Source organism: Dreissena polymorpha, chromosome 13 (genome assembly GCF_020536995.1).
Source record: "Dreissena polymorpha isolate Duluth1 chromosome 13, UMN_Dpol_1.0, whole genome shotgun sequence".
In the NCBI taxonomy this organism is placed as follows: Eukaryota; Metazoa; Mollusca; class Bivalvia; order Myida; family Dreissenidae; genus Dreissena; species Dreissena polymorpha.
The window spans coordinates 4,555,202-4,578,332 of NC_068367.1; the positions used below are offsets into that span (position 1 = coordinate 4,555,202).

General features: G+C 35.3%; 1 protein-coding gene across 4 annotated transcripts in view; it reads right to left on the reverse strand.

Annotated features, from left to right (window-relative positions):
* Nucleotides 1-23,131, reverse strand: part of LOC127855309 (reversion-inducing cysteine-rich protein with Kazal motifs-like) — a 207,139-nt gene that overhangs the window by 178,594 nt on the left and 5,414 nt on the right. Inside the window, exons 3-4 of one of the 4 annotated variants that reach the window (XM_052390771.1) lie at nucleotides 7,531-7,605; nucleotides 1,323-1,359 (exon numbers count right to left, since the gene is read on the reverse strand). The exons of 2 other annotated variants lie outside the window; for them this stretch is intronic. In XM_052390771.1, coding sequence (XP_052246731.1) covers nucleotides 1,323-1,359; nucleotides 7,531-7,605 — 112 coding nt within the window. The remainder of the gene's footprint in view (nucleotides 1-1,322; nucleotides 1,360-7,530; nucleotides 7,606-23,131) is intronic. One more of the 4 variants, XM_052390770.1, reaches the window with a different exon arrangement.

Sequence of the window (23,131 nt, forward strand, 5' to 3'; positions counted from 1 at the left end):
CACATCTGGACTTGTGCTTTAAGACACACTCTTTATAAATTTGAATGGGTTGTGTTCATTTAAAACTTGCAATATAAATAGTTATAACATAATTTTTAAAACTGAATTGCGTCTAAACCTTACAACAGCGAACACCTAAAGTGCCTTCAGTTTTTTATTTAATTTTGGTTTGGGATCAGGTCAATTTGATTTGGGTTTGGGTCTGTTTTACAGCCTTTTTTACATAGCAGAATAACCCCTGAAGGCTCTTGAGTCTGTTTCCTGGGTAGAACCAGAACTTGGTGTCTTAAGTACAGATAGAAGGCACACTCCATGTGGTGATCGACCATGTGTTCAGTAGACCAATAGTAATGTTAGTTTCATAAAAAAGAAAGGCAGTTTTGGCAATCCATATACAACAATTAAAACAACAATTGCTTGCCATTTACTTTTAAAGAACATAAATGAGAACTGTTGCTTTGTTATAATGAATACTCTGCAATCAAAATGAATATATTAAAAATTTGTTTTTTATTCTTTTCTTGTCATCTTTAATTTGGAAAATGTATGAATATCACAAACTATATATATAGCATGAAAAATACTCACAAACTACAACAGTTTTAATTTTATTGTAAAAGGATCCATGTTAAATTCACCAGCAAGGACACATTTGAATTGTATCCTTTTTTATGGATTTTATCATTAATTTATACGATCATTTGAAGAATTATAGGTTTTGTAGTTAACGCATTTGACTATTACAACTGAACACATAACCTTAAAGATCAGTAATTTAGCAAAAACTTGCAACCAACAAACACCAGACTATGTGGCACTGTCTTAAATTCACAGAGTGTTTCACAATAAATTGCCTGATCCTTTCCTTTGTTATGATAACAATCTTAATCCAATAACTAAATATTGTCAGTTTTACTGGAGCCATTAACTTTAGTCACCAACAGGGATTGAGTAGGAAAATCAAATATTAATCCATAAAGAACTCCACTACGAAGTTTAATGCAGGAGAATATTTCTGAAAACATGATTTTTTGATGTCTTTGTTCTGATGACTTAGTTTGTTTTTCAGCTTAGAACAGATTGAAATATGTTGACATAACAACACACCATTTTAAAATTTAACTACAATTGAAATTCATGCATCGTGAAAATCAAACAAATATAATGAAATTCAATTCAAAGTGGGTTGATTGTAAAAAAAAATGTTGGGCAGACATTTACAAAAGTAACAGGATTTTACGCAATAAAAAATCAATTCAAAATTATTAACGTTTTAGTTATTTTGCAGAGAAACACCTTAAACCACCAATACTTGAACTTACCTGGAGCCATGTGTTCCAAACATTTCCATAATTCGCCCTGCAAATAGAAACAGACACACACTTTAGATCAAGTATTATATAATAAAGTATATAATAAAATCTTAAGTTCTGGTAAATTGTAAATTATAACACATTTAAATAAAAGAAAATGTAGCAAACTACAAGAATGTAACGTAACCAAATCTAAACAATAAAATATTGTATCATTAAAAAAGGAAGAAATGCTGAAGACTAAAAATGAAAAAATGATGATTGCTGGAAATGAAGAAAGGACGATGACTTGAAAGGAATAACATATGATGGCTAGAAAGGATGAAACAATCAAAATTGTGTTCTGCTGTGACTGAATAAAACAACAAAACACAATGGAGTAACATTGCTGGATAAAATGACTGCAACATGTTTGTGTCAAATAAATATCACACAGGGATTATCTGGGATGTTTCTGCTATCAAATCTGACAATAAAATTATAGAAATATAAATATTATCTGGATGGATTTCTTGACTAAATTAAGGATAAAGTCAGCAAAGGCAAAAACGAATCATTCTTTTGTTAAGCTGTTTTTGGACACATTGAAAACTAAATGTCCAACAAAAAATGTTACAATGCATTAAAACATGAAGCATCTTTATATCTAAACTGTTTCCATAGTAATTTCAAATCTTATTTAGAGAGAACTTTCATGATACTGTCAGCATATTGCCCATCATATCAGTGTTCTAGATAAGGTTTGCAAAGAACAAGGTGAATTTGTATTTCCAAAAGAGTACTTGGCTGGTAGCAGACATATTGTCTCTGTGGCATATTTTCAGCATAGCATGTGATATATATGCAGCAAACTTCCATTTATACCAAGCTCCAGCACAGTGTACCTTTTAAAAACAAGAGGGCCAAGATGGCCCTTGTACGCACACCTGAGGAGTCGGTTCATTCAATCTTTACCAAATGTCAAACTTGACCTACATATTGTCCAGACGAACATCCTGGTCAAGTTTCATCATTATTTCATCTGCGAGTCATGATCAATGTACCTATGAAGTTTCATGATCCTAGGCATAAGCATTCTTGAGTTATCATCCGGAAACCATTTTTCTAAGTTGAGTCACAGTGACCTTGACAGCCATTGTGTGAATACGTTTTTTGGCACTAGGACCTTGACCTTTGACCTAGTGACCTGATAATCAATAGGGGTCATTTGCGTGTCATGATCAATGTACCTATGAAGTTTCATGATCCTAGGCCTAAGCGCTTGAGTTATCATCCAAAAACCATTTTACTATTTCGGGTCATCGTGACCTTGACCTTTGACCTATTGACCTGAAAATCAATAGGGGTTATCTGCGAGTCATGATCAATGTTTCTATGAAGTTTCATTATCCTAGGCATAAGCGTTCTTGAGTTATCATCCGGAAACCATTTTACTGCTTTGGGTCACCGTGACCTTGACCTTTGACCTAGTGACCTGAAAATCAATAGGGGTCATCTGCAAGTCATGATCAATGTATCTTTGAAGTTTAATGATCCTAGGCATAAGCGTTCTTAAGTTATCATCCGGAAACCATTTTACTATTTCGGGTCATCATGACCTTAACCTTTGACCTAGTGACCTGAAAATTAATAGGGGTCATCTGCGAGTCATGATCAATGTTCCTATGAAGTTTCATGATCCTTGGCATAAGCGCTCTTGAGTCATCATCCAGAAACCATCTGGTGGACGGACGGACCAACATGAGCAAAACAATATACCCCCTCTTCTTCGAAAGGGGGTGGGGGCATAATGAGAAAACTGCCCCCCTCCCAGCAGCCATGTTATTCAACTGACCGGAACCATTTTTTAACTCAACTCTCATATCAAGGAAACAAATGTTCTGAGCAAATTTCATGAAAATTGGGCCAAAAATGTGACTTCTACTGTGTTCACATGTTTTCACTATATACATAAAGAGAAAAATGCCCCGCCCACTGGCGGCCATGATTTTTCACCGATCCCGACGATTTTCAAACTCGTCCGAGATATCAATAAAACCAATGTTTTGACCAACTTTCATGATGATTGGGCAAAAATTGTGACTTCTAGAGTGTTTACAAGGTTTCTCTATAGCCAAATAGGGAAAACTGCCCCTATATACATATAGAGAAAAATGCCCCGCCCACAGACGGCCATGTTTTTTCACCAATCTCGACCATTTTCGAACTCATCCGATACATCAATTGAACCAATGTTTTGACCAACTTTCATGATGATTGGGCAAAAATTGTGACTTCTAGAGTGTTTACAAGGTTTCTCTATAGCCAAATAAGGAAAACTGCCCCGTCCACTGGCGGCCATGTTTTTCAACGGATTGAAACCACTTTTAAACTCAACCAAGATATCATAAAGACAAACATTTTGACAAAGTTAAATGAACATTGGGCATAAAATGTGACTTCTACAGTGTTTACAAGGTTTTTCTTTTTTTTGACCTAGTGACCTAGTTTTTAACCCGGCACAACCCAGTTTTGAAATCGGCCGAGATTTTATTGGGACAAAGCTTCTGACCAAGTTTCATGAAGATGGGACAAGAAATGTGGCCTCTAGAGTGTTTATGAGCAAATGTTAACGGACGGACGGACATACGACGGACAAAGACCGGTCACAAAAGCTCAACTGAGCAATCAGGTGAGCTCAAAAAATCCTGCTTGTTCCACTCCTGCAATTTACAGTAACGAATTCGTCAGAAGGTAGGTCATTGTATCCTATTCCTTTTTTATTGTATACATGTCAATAACATATACCATTAAATTTGAAACTTATGTAAGGCAGTTTAACATGGATTCAATGGTGTCATTTTGTTTGAAAGTATAGATTCAAACATGCTAAATTACATGAAAATGGGTATATTGTTTAAGATTATAAAGGTTTTCTCACCTATTGACATATAGTTTTAGTCTATGAAAATATTTTGCTTTGCAGCAATTTTGCCAGAATGGTAACACGATGTGAAACCAGTATAATTGTATTATAGGCCTTTTGAAGATTAAACACAATTTAAAAAGCTATATTTTTCTTTAATAAAAAAAAGATTATCATAAAAGAAATTACAGCATGGCATTAATATAAAATTATTATTTAGTCACTGCAATATTCCTTTGACAAATTATGATCAGAGACAGCAAATTAAAACTGCACATCAAATAAATGCTGATATCCAATGATCAAGAGTCTTACATAAGATTACACTGTCACTGGATTTAGTACATTAAATCTGTTTTATACAAACTAGTAAAATTGCTTGATAGTTGAAGCTGAACTTCAATGTTATTAAAAGGAATCGAACACGATTTAGATTTCTTTTGGTTTGTGCGCGATCTGACTTTTTTGAGATTTGTTCTCTGAATCATCCAAAATTATTGAAACATTTTAATTATTTTCAATGTTAAGTATTTTTCTCTTCAAGGTCGGCTTATCAATGTGGAACTCTTAGTAAATCAAAGTCAGCTCTAAATGCCTACATAATCCTCTTTGGATTTTTAATAAAATGTATTGACAACTTTAGACTTACAAAATTGGACATGAACTTGAATACATTCAATCTTGCTTTAATATAATATTACTAATTATTAGCTGTGGATTAGTTATAATGGTCCCATTATGAAATATCAGGCTTCCATGGAGCCTCAACACGGGCTTCTCAAAAGCTTGCATTCTAAGCCGCTTCATTTCATGCAATATCACATCATGAAATATTTTTCTATAAAGTGCTATTAAAGGAAGAATTTATGCAATTTTGAAGTTTTGTATGCAAACAAAAACTAATTTTATAAATGTAATGCCATTGCAAATAGAAGTGAGAATGAAGCATGTACAGGGTATATAGTGTTACAAAATATTGTTCACTGAGTAATCAGATAAGGAACAAGAGGGCCAAGATGGCCCTAGTTTGCTCACATGAGAGGAGTCGGTTCATTCAATCTTTACCAAACGTCAAACTTGTCCTAGATATTGTCCAGACAAACATCCTGGTCAAGTTTTCTCATTATTGAACAAAAATTCTGGCATATTGAGTGATTTTGTTTTTGTAAGATTTGACCTGGTGACCTATATTTTGAGTAGACCCCCTTAACAAACATCAAACTTTGCTTACAAAAATAAATATTATGACTAAGAATCATAAAATCTGTAACAAAATTGTGACCTCTAGATAGCTAATAAGGATTTTGTACAATATAATGAAAATTGGACAATATAAGGGCAATAATTATGGCATTAATTATGTGATAAATATAAAACCAATATTTTCACCAAGTTTCATGATGATTGGGCAAAAAATGTGACTTCTAGGGTGTTCAAAGCTTTTTTTACTATATAATTTTAAGAAAACTGCCCACAATTAACTATTTTCAAACTCAACTCTCATATCAAGGAAACAAATTTTCTGACCAAATTTCATGCAATTGGGCAAAAAATGTGACTTCTAGAGTGTTCACATGTTTTCACTAAATACATATAGAGAAAAAATGCTCCGCCCACTGGCGGCCATGTTTTTTCACTGATCCCAACCATTTTCAAACTCGTCCGAGATATCAATAAAAGCAATGTTTTGACCAACTTTCATGATGATTGGGCAAAAATTGTGACTTCTAGAGTGCTAACAAGGTTTCTCTATAGCCAAATAAGGAAAACTGCCCCGCCCACTGGCGGCCATGTTTTTCAACGGACCGGAACCACTTTTGAACTCAACCAACATATCATTAAGACAAACATTTTGACAAAGTTACATGAAGATTGGGCATGAAATGTGACATCTACAGTGTTTACAAGTTTGTTTTTTTTTTACCTAGTGACCTAGTTTTTGACCTGGCACGACCCAGTTTCGAACTCGACCGAGATTTCATGGGGACAAAGCTTCTGACCAAGTTTCATGAAGATCAGACAATAAATGTGGCCTCTAGAGTGTTTACAAACCAAATGTGGACGACGGACGGATGGACGGACGGACAGATGACGGACAAAGACCGGTCACAAAAGCTCACCTGAGCAATCAGGTGAGCTAAAAATAAAATCCAACATATCCTTATGGGGAGAATTTTGGTCATTAAGGCATCTTTGTATGGATTAAATTTTGTCACAAAGAATTCTGGTAACATAAAGCTAAAAAGACTTTTGTATACCGTAAAAAGAGAAACTTCAGGCAGTAAGACACTATTTAAGATAGTCTAATATCTTCATAGACCACTGTGAAGGTTATAAATCTAATACCTAAATAGACTAAGGTATCTTTAAGCTGTAAAGAACACTTTGTAGGTTCTCTTAGCCAGAAAGACAACTTTGTAGGAATTTTCAACATAAAGTCCATGATGTAGGGAACTTTCACCACCAAGACCACTGTGTCGAGAATTTTCACCACCGAGATCACTACGTAGGGAATTTTCACAACCAAGACCACTGTGTATGGAATTTTCACCACCAAGACCCCTGTGTAGGGAATTTTCACCACCTAGACCACTGTGTAGAGAATTTTCACCACCAAGACCACTGTGTAGGGAATTTTCACCACCAAGACCACTGAGTAGGGAATTTTCACCACCAAGACCACTGAGTAGGGAATTTTCACCACCAAGACCACTGTGTAGGGAATTTTCACCACCAAGACCACTGTGTAGGGAATTTTCACCACCAAGACCACAGTGTAGAGAATTTTCACCACCAATACCACTGTGTAGGGAATTTTCACCACCAAGACCACTGTGTAGGGATTCTTTTTCACCACCAAGACCACTGAGTAGGGATTTTTCACCACCAAGACCACTGTGTAGGGAATTTTCACCACCAAGACCACTGTGTAGGGAATTTCACCACCAAGACCACTGTATAAGGAATTTTCACCACCAAGACCACTGTGGCGAGAATTTTCACCACTGAGACCACTATGTAGGGAATTTTCACCACCAAGACCACTGTGTAGGGAATTTTCACCACCAAGACCACTATGTAGAGAATTTTAGCCACAATAAAAATCTTTCAGGAATCATAGTCACAACATCCTCTCAAGCCAGGAATTGTTGTTACATTGCATGGTTCTGAATAAATTATAAATAAAATCTGTCATGTAACTTGTCTTCATTTTTAAAAACTGTTTCAGGGGGGTTGCGGCTTTAGGCAAGCCCCACCATCTCTGAAAGGAAATAAGCCCTGCCATTCACCATGTCCTATGGGAGTACTCACCAGGTGGTCTGGACACATGCGAGGGGCTGTCAACAATAGAGAGATCTGCTCAATGGAGTCCCTCGTCTGCCCCATCTGAAATACAGTACCATGTTATATTATAGGAAACATATTTATTTTTTTGTTTATATTTATTTTGTTACCTCATCAAATAACATTACCTCAGAATTCCCAGAATCAATTTAAACAACACCAGGGCCCATATTAACCGACCAATTCGTATTCTTATAAATAAAGAATAGACTGAGACACATGCACAAATTCAGAGATTGAATACACAGTCAAGCTGGAAATGGTGCTTGTGTCAATAATAAAATTTTCTAAATTAATACTGATGCAATTATATGTGTTACCTGTCATGCAAGCCTTAAATTTCAAGTATTTTAGAACACTACTTTTTTCAGAATATTTTTCTATTTTTAGACTTAAGTCTAAGAATTGGTTGGTCAATACGTTCACATATTCAGAATAAAAAAAATGGAACATTTGTCTTCAAAGATAGTCTGTCAAGCAAACTCTTCCAGTATATGCAATTAGAGATACTGTAAAACCATTACATTTCGTGTGGTACAAATTTTCGTGAATTTCGATGGTCCGCTGAACCACGAATTCAAGTACCAACGATTATTTATACATGTTTAATCTGAAATCGGTCATTTCCCAATGTCATTTCCGACATTTTCTTTTGTTGTTGGTTATTCGAGATATTTGTTTTTTGTAATAGTTAGTAGGAGAACGTGTCTGAACTGTTCCCGTTTGCAACCATTTTGAAAGAGGCATTGTTTGATTGGGATATGATGGTTAATAAAATATGTTGTTTTCTTGATTGAAAGTGTTTGGGTAATAATACTCAAATTAACAGTTTGCAGATTTATCACATACATCAATTAGTGCCAATTAAAGTTAAAAGAGACATAATGGTTTTCATGCGTGTATTTTGGGGACCTTATTACTCAATTGTTTCTACTAAGGGAACGATTGCGCTGAGAATTGCAAATATTGTTAAAACAACATTGATGGCAATTAGCAAGCAGGGACCCACCATTTAAGTTAAGTGCGCCGATTTATCGCTCTTATCGACAATTATCGGTAATACTTTCATGCTTCAGTGCACATTAACCTCATATCTTGCTGTCAACACAGATTAGCTGAATATGCTTTATTATCACTCTGATTGTTTTAATAAAAGTTTAGTTATTATGACAGTCAGACTTTACTGAAAATTTGATATCCACGAAATTACGTGTCAACGAATTAGTTGTTTATTATTAAACCACCAAATTTCGTACTGACGAATTTCTATACGTTTACAGTAGTCATACAAGGGGCAAAGACACCTTACACCGTAAGTGGTTGTATCTAGAATGTAGAGATTTTAATTTAACCCTTAAATTTCCCCCATAAGCAGCATTCAAAGCGAAAATGGCTTTTGCAACCAGCATAAAACCAGAACAACACAATTATATAGAGGATATTTGTTGGATTCCGTGAATTATACATTTTAATTCACAAGTGTTCATAGAAAATAATATTTTCAAGAGTGGCGCAGCCACGAGTGAAAATATATATTTTCTATGATCACAAGTGAATTAAAATCGATATTCCACCGAATAAAAAAAAAAATCTTTTTATTTTATGCTTTTTTTTAAACGTTTATATACATTGTTAAAGAATTAAACTAAAGAATTTTGCTGGCACAATGAAGCCATTTCCTAAAACAAGAGGGCCAAGATGGCCCTAGTTCGCTCACCTGAGAGGAGTCGGTTCATTCAATCTTTACCAAATGTCAAACTTGACCTAGATATTGTCCAGAAAAACATCCTGGCCAAGTTTCATCATTATTTCATCTGTAAGTCATGATCAATGTACCTATGAAGTTTCATGATCCTAGGCGTAAGCATTCTTGAGTTATCATCCGGAAACCATTTTTTTAAGTTGAGTCACCGTGACCTTGACAGCCATTGTGTGAATACGTTTTTTGGCACTGTGACCTTGACCTTTGACCTAGTGACCTGATAATCAATAGGGGTCATCTGCGAGTCATGATCAATATACCTATGAAGTTTCATGATCCTAGGCATAAGCGTTCTTGAGTTATCATCCAGAAACCATTATACTATTTCAGGTCACCTTGACCTTGACCTTTGACCTAGTGACCTGAAAATCATTAGGGGTCATCTGCGAGTCATGATCATTGTACCTATGAAGTTTCATGATTAGGGCTGTCACGATTCACCAGTATATTGGTATATCGCGGTGCATGTCGTGAAAAAAATCGCACCGTGGTACGGCGTTGCCGCACCGGTTTTTTTAATACTATTATATTAGCACAGATATAAATACATTACATAATTATTTTGATATAGATATCGTTTTGAAAAATGTAGAAGCTATTCAAAAGGGCTAAATAAATCATCCGTTAATATCCAGGTCAAGCAAGCGCTTCCACTTGTAGATGTTTAACTTTCATGTTTAAAATACGGCGATGTATGGGTCCGTACCTTTTTTGGAATTAGGGACAGATTTCCTTTGCAAATAAGTTCATAATTATCCAAAAGATGTTTATTCTATTTCTTATTTTCTTTCTTTAGTATATCGATCATTCAAAGCATGGCACTTCCGAATCATGTTATCTTAAGATTCTGAATAAGTCGAGGAAGAGTCAGAACGCTACGGATTTCCAATACTGGTCCCGCTGACTCCGCATTTTGAACATGCCCTTGAAGCGTTCGATTTACACAGATCGTAGTCACAGCTATTGTAAACAACATGGCGGACATTTTAGAAAAAGACGCGAACAATAACAATGACTACTTCTATCAAGTTTATTACAGTTTCTTTTACAGTTTCTAGTCATACTATGATACCAGTGTTTTCTGATTATTGAGTTTAATAAAGTTTGTAAAACTTGTTATTCTGCTGTTTTCTTCACAGATACATATTCTGTAAAATATCGCGGTACGTACCGCGATACAGTGTTGCCGTACCACGATATACCGCGGTACGCTCACGGCGTATCGTGACAGCCCTATTCATGATCCTAGGCATAAGCGTTCTTGAGTAATCATCCAGAAACCATTTTACTATTTCAGGTCACCGTGACCTTGACCTTTGACCTATTGACCTGAAAATCAATAGGGGTCATCTTCCAGTCATGATCAATGTATATATGAAGTTTCATGATCCTAGGCATAAGCGTTCTTGAGTAATCATCTGGAAACCATTTTACATTTCGGGTCACCGTGACCTTGACCTTTGACCTAGCAACCTGAAAATCAATAGGGGTCATCTACGAGTCATGATCAATGTACCTATGAAGTTTCATGATCCTACCCCTGCGAAATGTTGTTCTGCAGTTCACGAATAATTTGTGAACAGTTCATGAACTGTTCGTGAACTGAGTTCATGAATTGTTCACGAATAGTTCGTGAACAGAAAATGAGCCACGTCTGTGAAAAGTTCTTGAAATTTTAGTTCATGAACTGTTCATGAACACTAATGGCATGAAGTGTTCATGAAATATTCTTGAAACCTAATGGCATGAAGTGTTCATGAACTATTCTTGAACCCGTGTGGCATGAAGTGTTCATGAACTATTCTTGAACCATTATGGCATGAAATGTTCATGAACTATTCATGAACATCAATGGCATGAAGTGTTCTTGAACAGTTCATGAACAACAATTCTTGAAAATTCTTCAGGGTTTTGCTGTTCACGAACAGTTCATGAACATTTTCCTTCTATTTTTCAATGGCTCATTTTCTGTTCACGAACTGTAAGTGAATAGTTCATGAACCATAGTTCTTCAAGAGTTCATGAACTGAGGTGGCATTAAGTGTTCATGAACCATTCATGAACAAGAATTTGTCAATTTATGCAAAGGTTATCATAAGTGTTACTAAAGCTCAACAAACAGGTCAGGGTAAGAAGAAACAAGTCTTGTATTAGCACTTAACATATTGATAGCAACATATAACAATAATTTAAATATAACACTAATAACTGAGATACAAGTGGTTTGATAATACTCTTTAAATTTCATAATACAACTTTGCACTATATGTTCATGAATAATTCATGTATTGAAAAGATTATGAATAGTCTCATTTTCAGTTCAAGAATCATTTACTAATCAATGGTTTCCCTGAAATGGTTACACTTACAGTGCCAAAGAACTTGAAATGGAACCAATGGCTGATCAGTTCAGCCGGTAATTTATTAAAGACTTACATTTTCAAATATAACATAAACCATGTGCCTTCCGTTTCAACTTCCTGTGCACACAATATTCTTTCTTTGTAAAAACAGCAATGCAATGTACATTGAGTTCTTGATATCATCTTAAACTGTTCTTGAAATAAGATGTCCTTAAAACATTCTTAAACTTGTCTTTTAAGTCTTCCAAGAACAATGACAGATCCTTTTAAAAACATATTGGATTCTTAAAAAGTCCATCATACGTTCAAAAACATTGTGTAGACCTGTTTAAGAACATCAGAAGGAAACATGTTGTTCAATAAAGTTCTTAAAGTGTTCAAGAATAGTTTAAGAATAATTCAAGAACAGGAAAGGTCCTTAAAAAGTTATAGAAGTGTTCCTGAGGGCAGTTCTTGAACAGTTCTTGTACAAATGTTCTTAAAATTCTCTAGAACAGGTCAAGAACTCTAACTTACAGTGGTGAAAGTACTATGCATATTCATACTAACTTCACAGGTTTCACAAATCTACAAGATTTGTATGCTAGACATTTCAATATTACTTTCAAAAATATGTATGAAACATCTAGCACAAAGGAATTCATGAATTATTCATGATGGATCCTTAAAGTCTGTCTCAGAAAAGTCATTAGAAATACTTGTGCATGAAATGTTCATCACTAAGTATTTATGGTTAGATGAAGAACTGTTCATGAACTTTGAAATGTTCAACAATAATTCATAAACAGTTCATGAACATGTCTTAAGAACAGTTCATGTCCAAAAGTTCATGAACCAAGCTAAGGAACTTTTTCAGAACTGTTCATGAACAGTTCTTGATTGGCTTGAAGTGTTCATGAAATCATGAACAACATTTCGCCGGGGTAGGCCTAAGCCTTCTTGAGTTATCAACTTGAAACCATTTTACTATTTCGGGTCATTGTGACCTTGACTTTTGACCTAGTGACCTGAAAATCGATAGGGGTCATCTGCCAGTTATGATCAATGTACCTATGAAGTTTCATGATCCTAGGCCTAAACGTTCTTGAGTTATCATCCAGACACCATTTTACTATTTCGGGTCATCATGACCTTGATCTTTGACCTAGTGACCTGAAAATCAATAGGGGTCATCTGCGAGTCATGATCAATGTATCTATGAAGTTTCATGATCCTAGGCATAAGTGTTCTTGAGTTATCATCTGGAAACCATTTTACTATTTCTGGTCACCGTGACCATGACCTTTGACCTAGTGACCTGAAAATCAATAGGGGTCATCTACGAGTCATGATCAATGTACCTATGAAGTTTCATGATCCTAGGCCTAAGCCTTCTTGAGTTATCACCTTGAAACCATTTTACTATTTCGGGTCATCGTGACCTTGACCTTTGACCTAGTGACCTGAAAATCAATAGGGGTCATCTACGAGTTATGATCAATGTACCAATGAAGTTTCATGATCCTAGGCCTAAACGTTCTTGAGTTATCATCCAGAAACCATTTTACTATTTCGGGTCATCGTGACCTTGACCTTTGACCTAGTGACCTTAAAATCAATAGGGATTATCTGAGAGTCATGATCAATGTATCTATGAAGTTTCATGATCCTAGACATAAGCGTTCTTGAGTTATCATTCGGACACCATTTTACTGCTTTGGGTCACCGTGACCTTGACCTTTGACCTAGTGACCTGAAAATCAATAGGGGTCATCTGCGAGTCATGATCAATGTATCTATGAAGTTTCATGATCCTAGGCATAAGTGTTCTTGAGTCATCATCCGGAAACCATTTTACTATTCCGGGTCATCGTGACCTTGACCTTTGACCTAGTGACCTGAAAATCAATAGGGGTCATCTGCGAGTCATGCTCAATGTACCTACAAAGTTTCATGATCCTAGGCATAAGGGTTCTTGAGTTATCATCTGGAAACCATTTTACTATTTCGGGTCAACGTGACCTTGACCTTTGACCTAGTGACCTGAAAATCAATAGGGGTCATTTGCGAGTCATGATCAATATGCCTCAAAGTTTCATGATCCTTAGCATAAGCGCTCTTCAGTCATCATCCGGAAACCATCTGGTGGACGGACGGACCGACATGAGCAAAACAATATACCCCCTCTTCTTCGAAAGGGGGAGGGGGGCATAATGAGAAAACTGCCCCCCTCCCAGCAGCCATGTTATTCAACTGACCAGAACCATTTTTGAACTCAACTCTCGTATCAAGGAAACAAATGTTCTGAGCAAATGTCATGAAAATTGGGCCAAAAATGTGACTTCTACTGTGTTCACATGTTTTCACTATGTACATATAGAGAAAAATGCCCCGCCCACTGGCAGCCATGTTTTTCACCGATCCCGACCATTTTCAAACTTGTCCTAGATATCAATAAAACCAATGTTTTGACCAACTTTCATGATGATTGGGCAAAAATTGTGACATCTAGAGTGTTTACAAGGTTTCTCTATAGCCAAATAGGGAAAACTGCCAATATATACATATAGAGAAAAATGCTCCGCCCACTGGCGGCCATGTTTTTTCACCAATCTCGACCATTTTCGAACTCGTCCGAGACATCAATTGAACCAATGTTTTGACCAACTTTCATGATGATTGGGCAAACATTGTGACCTATAGAGTGTTTACAAGGTTTCTCTATAGCCAAATAAGGAAAACTGCCCCGCCCACTGGCGGCCATGTTTTTCAACGGATCGGAACCACTTTTGAACTCAATCAAGATATCATTAAGACAAACATTTTGACAAAGTTACATGAAGATTGGGCATGAAATGTGACTGCTACAGTGTTTACAAGGTTCTTCCTTTTTTGACCTAGTGACCTAGTTTTTGACCCAGCACAACCCAGTTTCGAACTCGGTCGAGATTTCATTGGGACAAAGCTTCTGACCAAGTTTCATGAAGATGGGACAAAAAATGTGGCCTCTTGAGTGTTTACGTGCAAATGTTAACAGAAGGACGGACGGACATACGTGGACAGAGACCGGTCACAAAAGCTCACCTGAGAAATCAGGTGAGCTTAAAATGACGTCATTCCACAGTAAACAGTGAAAATTATCGATAATTTTCACTGTTAATTTTCACTTTTTGAAACAGTGAAATTATCAGTTTAAATCACTGATATTTCTCTATAAACCATCGGAGAGCATAAAATAAAATGTATCTACAGATGAACTGACAAACAGACAGACATCCATGGTGAATCCGGTGCATATGCATCATCTTAAAGCCTGCAATTCTGGGTCAACAACAATACATGTATTAACCCTTTCCCACTTAGATACGTATTTGTAAGCATTTGTAGTATCCCTTGGAAAGTAAAATTTAGTTAAAGACATTCTTACTAAATTCAAGTTTCAAAGGCTTCATTTCCAACCCTTAGATACTGATGAACAGCAAACAGCATAAAACCTAAACAGACTGCGAGTTACTCGCAGGCTGTTCTGGTTTTATGCTGTTTGCACATAGCCATTTTCACTTTGTTTCTGAGTGAGAAATTTAAGGTTAATTTTGTGACAGTGAATGTTAGCTCAACTGGGTTGAGCATTTGCTCTGTAAGCATTATATAGGGTTCAGGTTTGAATCTTACAGTGGTTTTAAACCTGGGGCCGTTTCATAAACAATCGTACTGCAATTTTAACTTACACGATAATTTTATAATCTTAATAAGTACACAAACTTAAGTGCGCCATGCTCGTCAAATATATACGGCGCTTGAGATGCCAATGTAATTAATTAAGTACTGACAATTTATAATCATATTATATGGACTTTAGCAATTATGTATCTTCGAAAAATGTGTCCTATTTTAAATGTGTACTACGATGTTTATTGAAATGGTCCCCTGGCCTGGATTCAGTATGGTATAAAATTTACCAGTACATATTCAATTTATTAAGATTTATTAAAAAACTCTTTTAGAAAATCTTGTACATTTTACAATCATTAACTTAACCTTCTATAAATTGATACCATAGCAGTTCTGTTAAACTGTTCACTATAGATTGACGCTATTTAAACTAGTACAATTAACAATACCATACATAGGGGAAACTAACTGCCAACAACATGGACGTCTAGAGCATTAAATTTCTTAAGTTTGACAGGTGTATCTTGATTGACATGAACTCTTAAATACAATGCCAGGACTGAAGCATGCAACCATAAAACACTCGAGGTACCACAGTTTTTCAAGTGTCTGTAAATCAGTCAGCTAATCTACAAATTGTGGACTCATATTTATAATCGTCAATGATAAACTGATTCTTTTGAAACAGTTTGCGCAATTTGTGAATAGTGCATTGTGAAGCCTCAATTAACTTAAGGGTGGCTTAGGTAAAAAAACCTGCGAGGTTAAAGCGATTATTCATTGACAACCTATAATAATATGTAGATTACGCAGACCTAATGATGCGGGACAAGGCAAGAGATTCTATCTGCAAGTTCTCCGCCTTTTAGGCAGGAAAGTTGAAAGATATGACAAAGACCACAAAGACTCTCTTCAGAGGATCGTAAATTACCTGGGCTTATTTTTTAAACATTGCATAACATGCTCGCTTAATTTGTTTCTCTCTGCATGAAATTGGTTTTAAGCATGCATGATAGAATAACTACATCTGTCAATTAATTATCGTATGCAGCTATATTTGCATTTCAGCAGTACAAATGTTGTATACTGATAAACTGTATGAATGCATGGGAGTTATAGTATTGATAACAATTATCACAAAATATTATTATTTCATTTATCATAATACTAGAAGTAACCCTTTGCATGCTGAGATATTTGTCGTCTGCTAAAATGGCGTCTGCTAAATTTCTAAAATTAGCATTTTCTTTGATTTTTTTAAAGAATACTATCAGAATAGCAAACAGTTTGGATCCTGATGAGACGCCATGTTCTGTGGCATCTCATCTGGATCCAAACTGTTTGCAAAGGCCTTTAAAATTCAGTTCCAGCCCTGAAAGTGTTAAAATATTAATCCATGCAGTCCCTGTCATTTAATATCACAATAAATATATTTAGTTATGACACAATTAATTTTCTGAACGGTACAGTTGTTGAACGTATCTGAATGATAATCATTATTCAATCTCAGAATTCTATTCATTCCCATTGTCTATCTTTCTCTCTCTTGTATTTGATTAAAGTATAAAGTCAACTGTAGTAGAGTTTTCCTCAGTTTAAAAAAAGATAAGGTTTACAAAACTACCCCGGTAAGTAATTTTTTTATAATACCTTAAATCTGCAAGCAGAAGGAGTGTGTGGTGTAACTTTGAATTATTGAACTGATCTCAGGCCAGAAACAAGGCAAACTGCACTGGCTATCATACCATGTCATATAACGCAACATGCAGTCTTTTCATTAGCATGTTTTTAAGTCTCCGAGGGGGAAAGAGATGTCACGTGCACACTGTGCTCAGATTAGACCTCGAGGAAACACAGGGGGGTCAACGTGATAATAGTTGATGCACCATGCCTCAAGGATCAAATCTACCGATAACCGTTATCGTATTTATTACTGATGAGAAAAAATATTGTCAAAACGTCTTAAGAGGGCTTTCCTTTCGACACTTTCACACTGGACAACCTCGGTATGCCAAACATTAGTCTGCAGTGAAAAATTACAGGCAATAATGATTAGTGCTGATAACAGCATATGATGTAGACTGCAAAATTGAAAGAAATCCAACAGATAAGTGATAATATAAACATATTGTATAGCTATACATCTTTGATGGAAGCTAGATCACAAAATAACATCAAATAGATGTTATCTTTTACCCTTTCTCCTCTTTCCTCAATGAAATTCAATCTTGGCTACCATATCTAAAATTTCACAGATGAAATTGAAAGAGCCTTGTTCATAAGTGACTGGTGTTGGGGTTATCACTGCATTAATTAAACAGTTTTGTTGCTGGGTTTTGCCATCAAGATACACAAAAAATCATCTGGGCATTTCATAAATCACATGCTTCAATGCCAAGTTTTTCTTGTGATGATCACATTTATTAAAGTTCCAGACTTAAACACTAATTTATAACTTTACTTAACTAAATTAAAGCAGATTAGACTTTACGATAATGTTAAAGCAACATATGGTACATTGTAAGTCTTAAACATTAGTGTCAATATTCTGTTCTAGTTTTTGGGTGTATATTCCATTTTAATTTAAAGCTCACAACAAAATTATGCTGATCTCAACAAACAATTTAAAGCGAGACTATACGATTTTGTCAAATATTTATGAATTTATATAAAATGTGTAAAAAACTTATTATACATATATGTTTCAATATAAATTAAAAGTTAAGAAGAACATTAATGTTATAATAGCGAAATAAATCAATGGCAATAAAAACATAAAGATGAATGATTAGTGAATCTAAGCCTATATGCCCTTGAAGAGCCCTTTAATTGAATGTCAAGTGAGGGTAGGCAAATATTCAACTGTACAGTTATTTATTCAGGTTTTTTTCCTTCTTTGTGACCCGCCCAAAACGGCCCTTTCCACTCGATTTTTTTCCCCCAGCAGGGGAATTTTCCCCTAGATTTCATTTCCCCCCCCCCCCCCAAAAATATTTTTTTATTTTTTTTTAACCTTTTAATTTATAAGTTAACCTGATCCAATGTAGAAAATAGAAAAATATTGCATAATTAAATTATCTGTTGCCTTGAATTTGTTTTAAGAACAGTACAATATGGTAAATTGATTATTTAGGACTTTCCTTATTTTCCCCAAAATCCGGCATTTCGTGCGATTTTTTCCCCAAAATCCGGCGTTTCGCGCCATTTTTTTCCCCTCAAAAGAGGCCAGGCCCTTTCCCCCAAATCAGATAAAAAAAAACTGTTATTGTTAGGTAAAAGGCCAGTTTGTACCTATCATAGTAAAATAAGAAATTATATATCTGATTTGGAGCATCTACCTGATTATTTCCAATCCCTGAAAGGTGCACAGACAAAGGAAGAGACAGAATTTTGAGCCAGAAAATGGTTCCAATTTCGAAAAAAAACATGTAATGTGTTAGTTATTATGGAAGATTATATGTACAAACTTACAACTGTCAGCACGTTGATTGGTTGCATTTTTTCCAAACATAGTGAATGCGCTAATAAGAGCTGATATAAATGACAATTTCCTATAAGATAAACGAGACAACTTTAAAACGGTCTGACATTTATATTGTTTGAACAAGATGAATGATTGAAGGTTATTTATAGAAATAAGGACGAAACCACATTATGTTTGCATTGGCAAACTATACGGAAATAAGAACCTGTGCACCTATTGATCATTATTGTTACTGAGTCTAACTTCTTTGACAAGAAATGCATGTTACCCAAGATAATGATTTGTTTTTATTTAAACGCTTCTTATTGTGTGTAATGTAACAAGAGGGCCAAGATGGCCCTATAGTTCGCTCACCTGAGAGGAGTCGGTTCATTCAATCTTTGCCAAATGTCAAACTTTACCTAGATATTGTCCACACAAACATCCTGGTCAAGTTTCATCATTATTGAACCAAAACTCTGGCGCAGTGTTTTTGTTTTTGTAAGATTTGACCTGGTTACCTATATTTTGAGTTGACCCCCCTTACCAAACATCAAACTTTGCTTACAAAAATAAAAATCATGACCAAGATTCATAAAATCTGAAACAAAATTGTGACCTCTAGAGTGTTTATAAGGATTTTGTATAATATAATGAAAATTTGGACAATCTAAGGGCAATAATTATGGCATTTATTATGTGATTTTGCTCATTATCAAACTTGACTGAGATCTTTCAGGAACTTTGATAAAGAATGCTTGAGAAATGTGAATGCTATAGTGTTTACAAACCAAATGTGGACGGACGGACGGCATACAAAGACCAATCCTAAAACCTCACCTGAGCAATCAGGTGAGCTAAAAAGTGTATATCGACCATCTGAGCCATTTTCCAACTTGTCAGAGAAATCAATAAAAGCAATGTATTGACTAAGTTTCACGATGATTAGGCAAAAAAGATGACTTCTATAGTGTTCGATCACAAAGTTTCTCTCGAGTCACATAAGGAAAACTGCCCCACCCCCCTGGCAGCCATGTTTTTTTACCGATCGGGACTATTTGTGAACTCATCTGAGATATATATAAAACCAATCTTTTCACCAAGTTTCATGATGATTGGGCAAATAATGTGACTTCTAGAGTGTTCACAAGCTTTTTTTACTATATAAATATAAGAAAACTGCCCCCCCGGCAGCCATGTTTTTCAACTGACCGGAACCATTGTCAAACTCAACTCTCGTATCACGGAAACAAATGTTCTCACCAAATTTCATTAAAATTGGGCCAAAAATGTGACTTCTAGAGTGTTCACATGTGTTCACTATATACATATAGAGAAAAATACCCCGCCCACTGGCGGCCATGTTTTTTCACCGATCTGGACCATTTTCAAACTCGACCGAGATATCAATAAAACCAATGTTTTGACCAACTTTCTTGATGATTGGGCAAAAATTGTGACTTCTAGAGTGTTTACAAGGTTTCTCTATAGCCAAATAAGGAAATCTGCCCCGCCCACTGGTGGCCATGTTTGTCAAAGGATCGGAACAACTTTTGAACTCAACCAACATATCATTAAGGCAAACATTTTGACCAAATTTTATGAAAATTGGGCCAAAAATGTGACTTCTAGAGTGTTCACATGTTTTCACTATATACATGTACATATAGAGAAAAATGCCCCGCCCACTGGGGGCCATGTTTTTTCACCGATCTGAACCATTTTTGAAGTCGTCCGAGATATTAATAAAACCAATGTTTTGACCAACTTTCATGAAGATGGGGCAAAAATTGTGACTTCTAGAGTGTTTACAAGGTTTCTCTATAGCCAAATAAGGAAAACTGCCTCGCCCACTGGTGGCCATGTTTTTCTACGGACCAGAACCTCTTTTGAACTCAACCAACATTAAGGCAAACATTTTGACAAAGTTACATGAAGATTGGGCATGAAATGTGACTTCTACAGTGTTTACAAGGTTTTTCTTTCTTTTTGACCTTGTGACCTAGTCTTTGACCCAGCTTACCCAGTTTCGAACTCACTAGAGATATCACTGGGACAAATCTTCTGACCAAGTTTCATGAAGATCGGAAAATAAATGTGGCCTCTAGAGTGTTTACAAACAAATGTGGACGGATGACGGACGGACGACAGACAAAGACCGGTCACAAAAGCTCACCTGAGCAATCAGGTGAGCTAAAAACTGCCTAAACATTTTATAGACATTAAGACATATATTTATTTAAAAATTGTAATTTTGCAAATTTTTGAACACTCTTTAAAGCTTTGAAAATGAGTCCTCAAACCATGATTTGACGGCAAAATTTAAAAATTGGACTTATTTATATTTCTTTATCAAAATTCTTTTAGATTTTTCATTTCATGCTCATCTGAACACAATATTACCAAGCCATTATTTGTTAAATGGCATCACAGTGTTTTTCAAGGTTAATCATGGTCAATAAACAACCACTAACGAACATAATAGACCATGGTACACTATCTTTTTAATGACCATGGTCAACCATGTTTTTCCATGTTTTTTCGTGGTGTTTCTTGACCATTGTAAGTTTGTAATGAAAAGCCATGGTGCCTTGTAACAACACATGTTCTACCATTGTATATCATGATTATAAGAATATGAACAAACATGTCAGTAAAAAGGGAGTTCATCATTGTTGAATCACCAAAAAGATTTCTGCATAAGTTCACAGGAATACATGAATCACTTCAATTTCTGTTTCTTTAATGTTTGATTTCTGATTGGTTAACTTTTAAAATATTCAATTTAACAGTCATTTAGTTGTTCATAGGGAAACATAACCATAAAAAGTTCAACTAAATGTGATCTTCCTGTACAAATAGCAATAAATCCATCACACAGTCAATGAAGCAATAAAAGTATAATATTATACAGCAATTTGTTTAACTAAAAATAACCAACTACTACACTATCAAATGTGTAATTTGTATATTGCGGATCATCACTACAATACCGCAAAGAGAATTATAAACTTGACCGAGGTGGTATGGGTAGCAAACTAAGGCCGGTATTTGTTTTGTTCTGAGCGTGCATGCAAAATAATACCCCATGAATAACATTTTATATTAATACATGGCCGTTAATCACGGGCTCCACCTCTTTTTTGAGATTCATTAGTAAATGAGCCAATGCAACTTCCGAGATGGCGTTTTGAAATTTCATGGATAATTTTACAGGGTATAAGGTTTTATATGTTTTATCAACATATTTCACGTTATTTTTAAAAATCAGCCAATGTAGTGTGATTCAGGGAAGATAAATTCATCCAAAAATGGACAGAAACAATTTACAATCACAACCCATTTGGTAACGTGAGGACCTTTATCAGTTGTGGCATGGTGGAGTTTTAAAAAGCATTTTGATGAGTTTTTCCTGTGTGACAAGCAAATTTCCACCCAAATGCATCTCAAAAGAGAGGTGGCACCCATGATTAACAGCCATGTAATAGTTAATACGTTAAAATTTTACTACCAAATAAAATAAAATGTTGGAACAAATTTTAATACCATTCTGAGTTATTTAATAATGGAGGGATCCTTAACCCTTTGCATGCTGGGAAATTTGTCGTCTGCTAAAATGTTGTCTGCTGAATTTCTAAAATTAGCATTTTCTCCGATTTTTTTCAAAAAATACTATCAGAATAGCAAACAGTTTGGATCCTGATGAGACGCCACGTTCTGTGGCATCTCATCTGGATCCAAACTGTTTGCAAAGGCCTTTAAAATTCGGTTCCAGCACTGAAAGGGTTAATATTACTGAGTTTTAACCATTAACTTAAATGTATTCAGACACATTAAATGAGTGCTATCATATATAACTTCAAAAGCTGAACTACATATATGATAGCAAGTAAGGAAACTACTTTTAACTCTAAAGTCTTGACTTAATATTATGTACGCCCATGACAGTTGATCATTCCGTCTGTTAAGGAACAGAGTTGCATTAAAATGGATATCTCTTCAAAGAATTCTAGGTTTCTGGAAAATATACATGATAACGCTTTATAACTCATTACTTACAAAATGCATTAAGGGAACGTAAAGGCTGTTTTTGTGCCCTTGGAGTGATTCTTAAGTTTCAATGATGCTCAGAAAGCTTCTTAAATGAATGAACACAAAATGTTAGTCTGTAATTTACTCCCTAAGATTATTTCCTGATAACAGGAGATGTGGTAAAAAATACCAGATCACTGGTAATTTATCTAATTGTCAAACTCTGGCTCTACCTTAAAACAAGTAAATGCTGTCTTTCCCACAGCACCTGAATTCTAAGGTGCCTTTTTTGTTTAC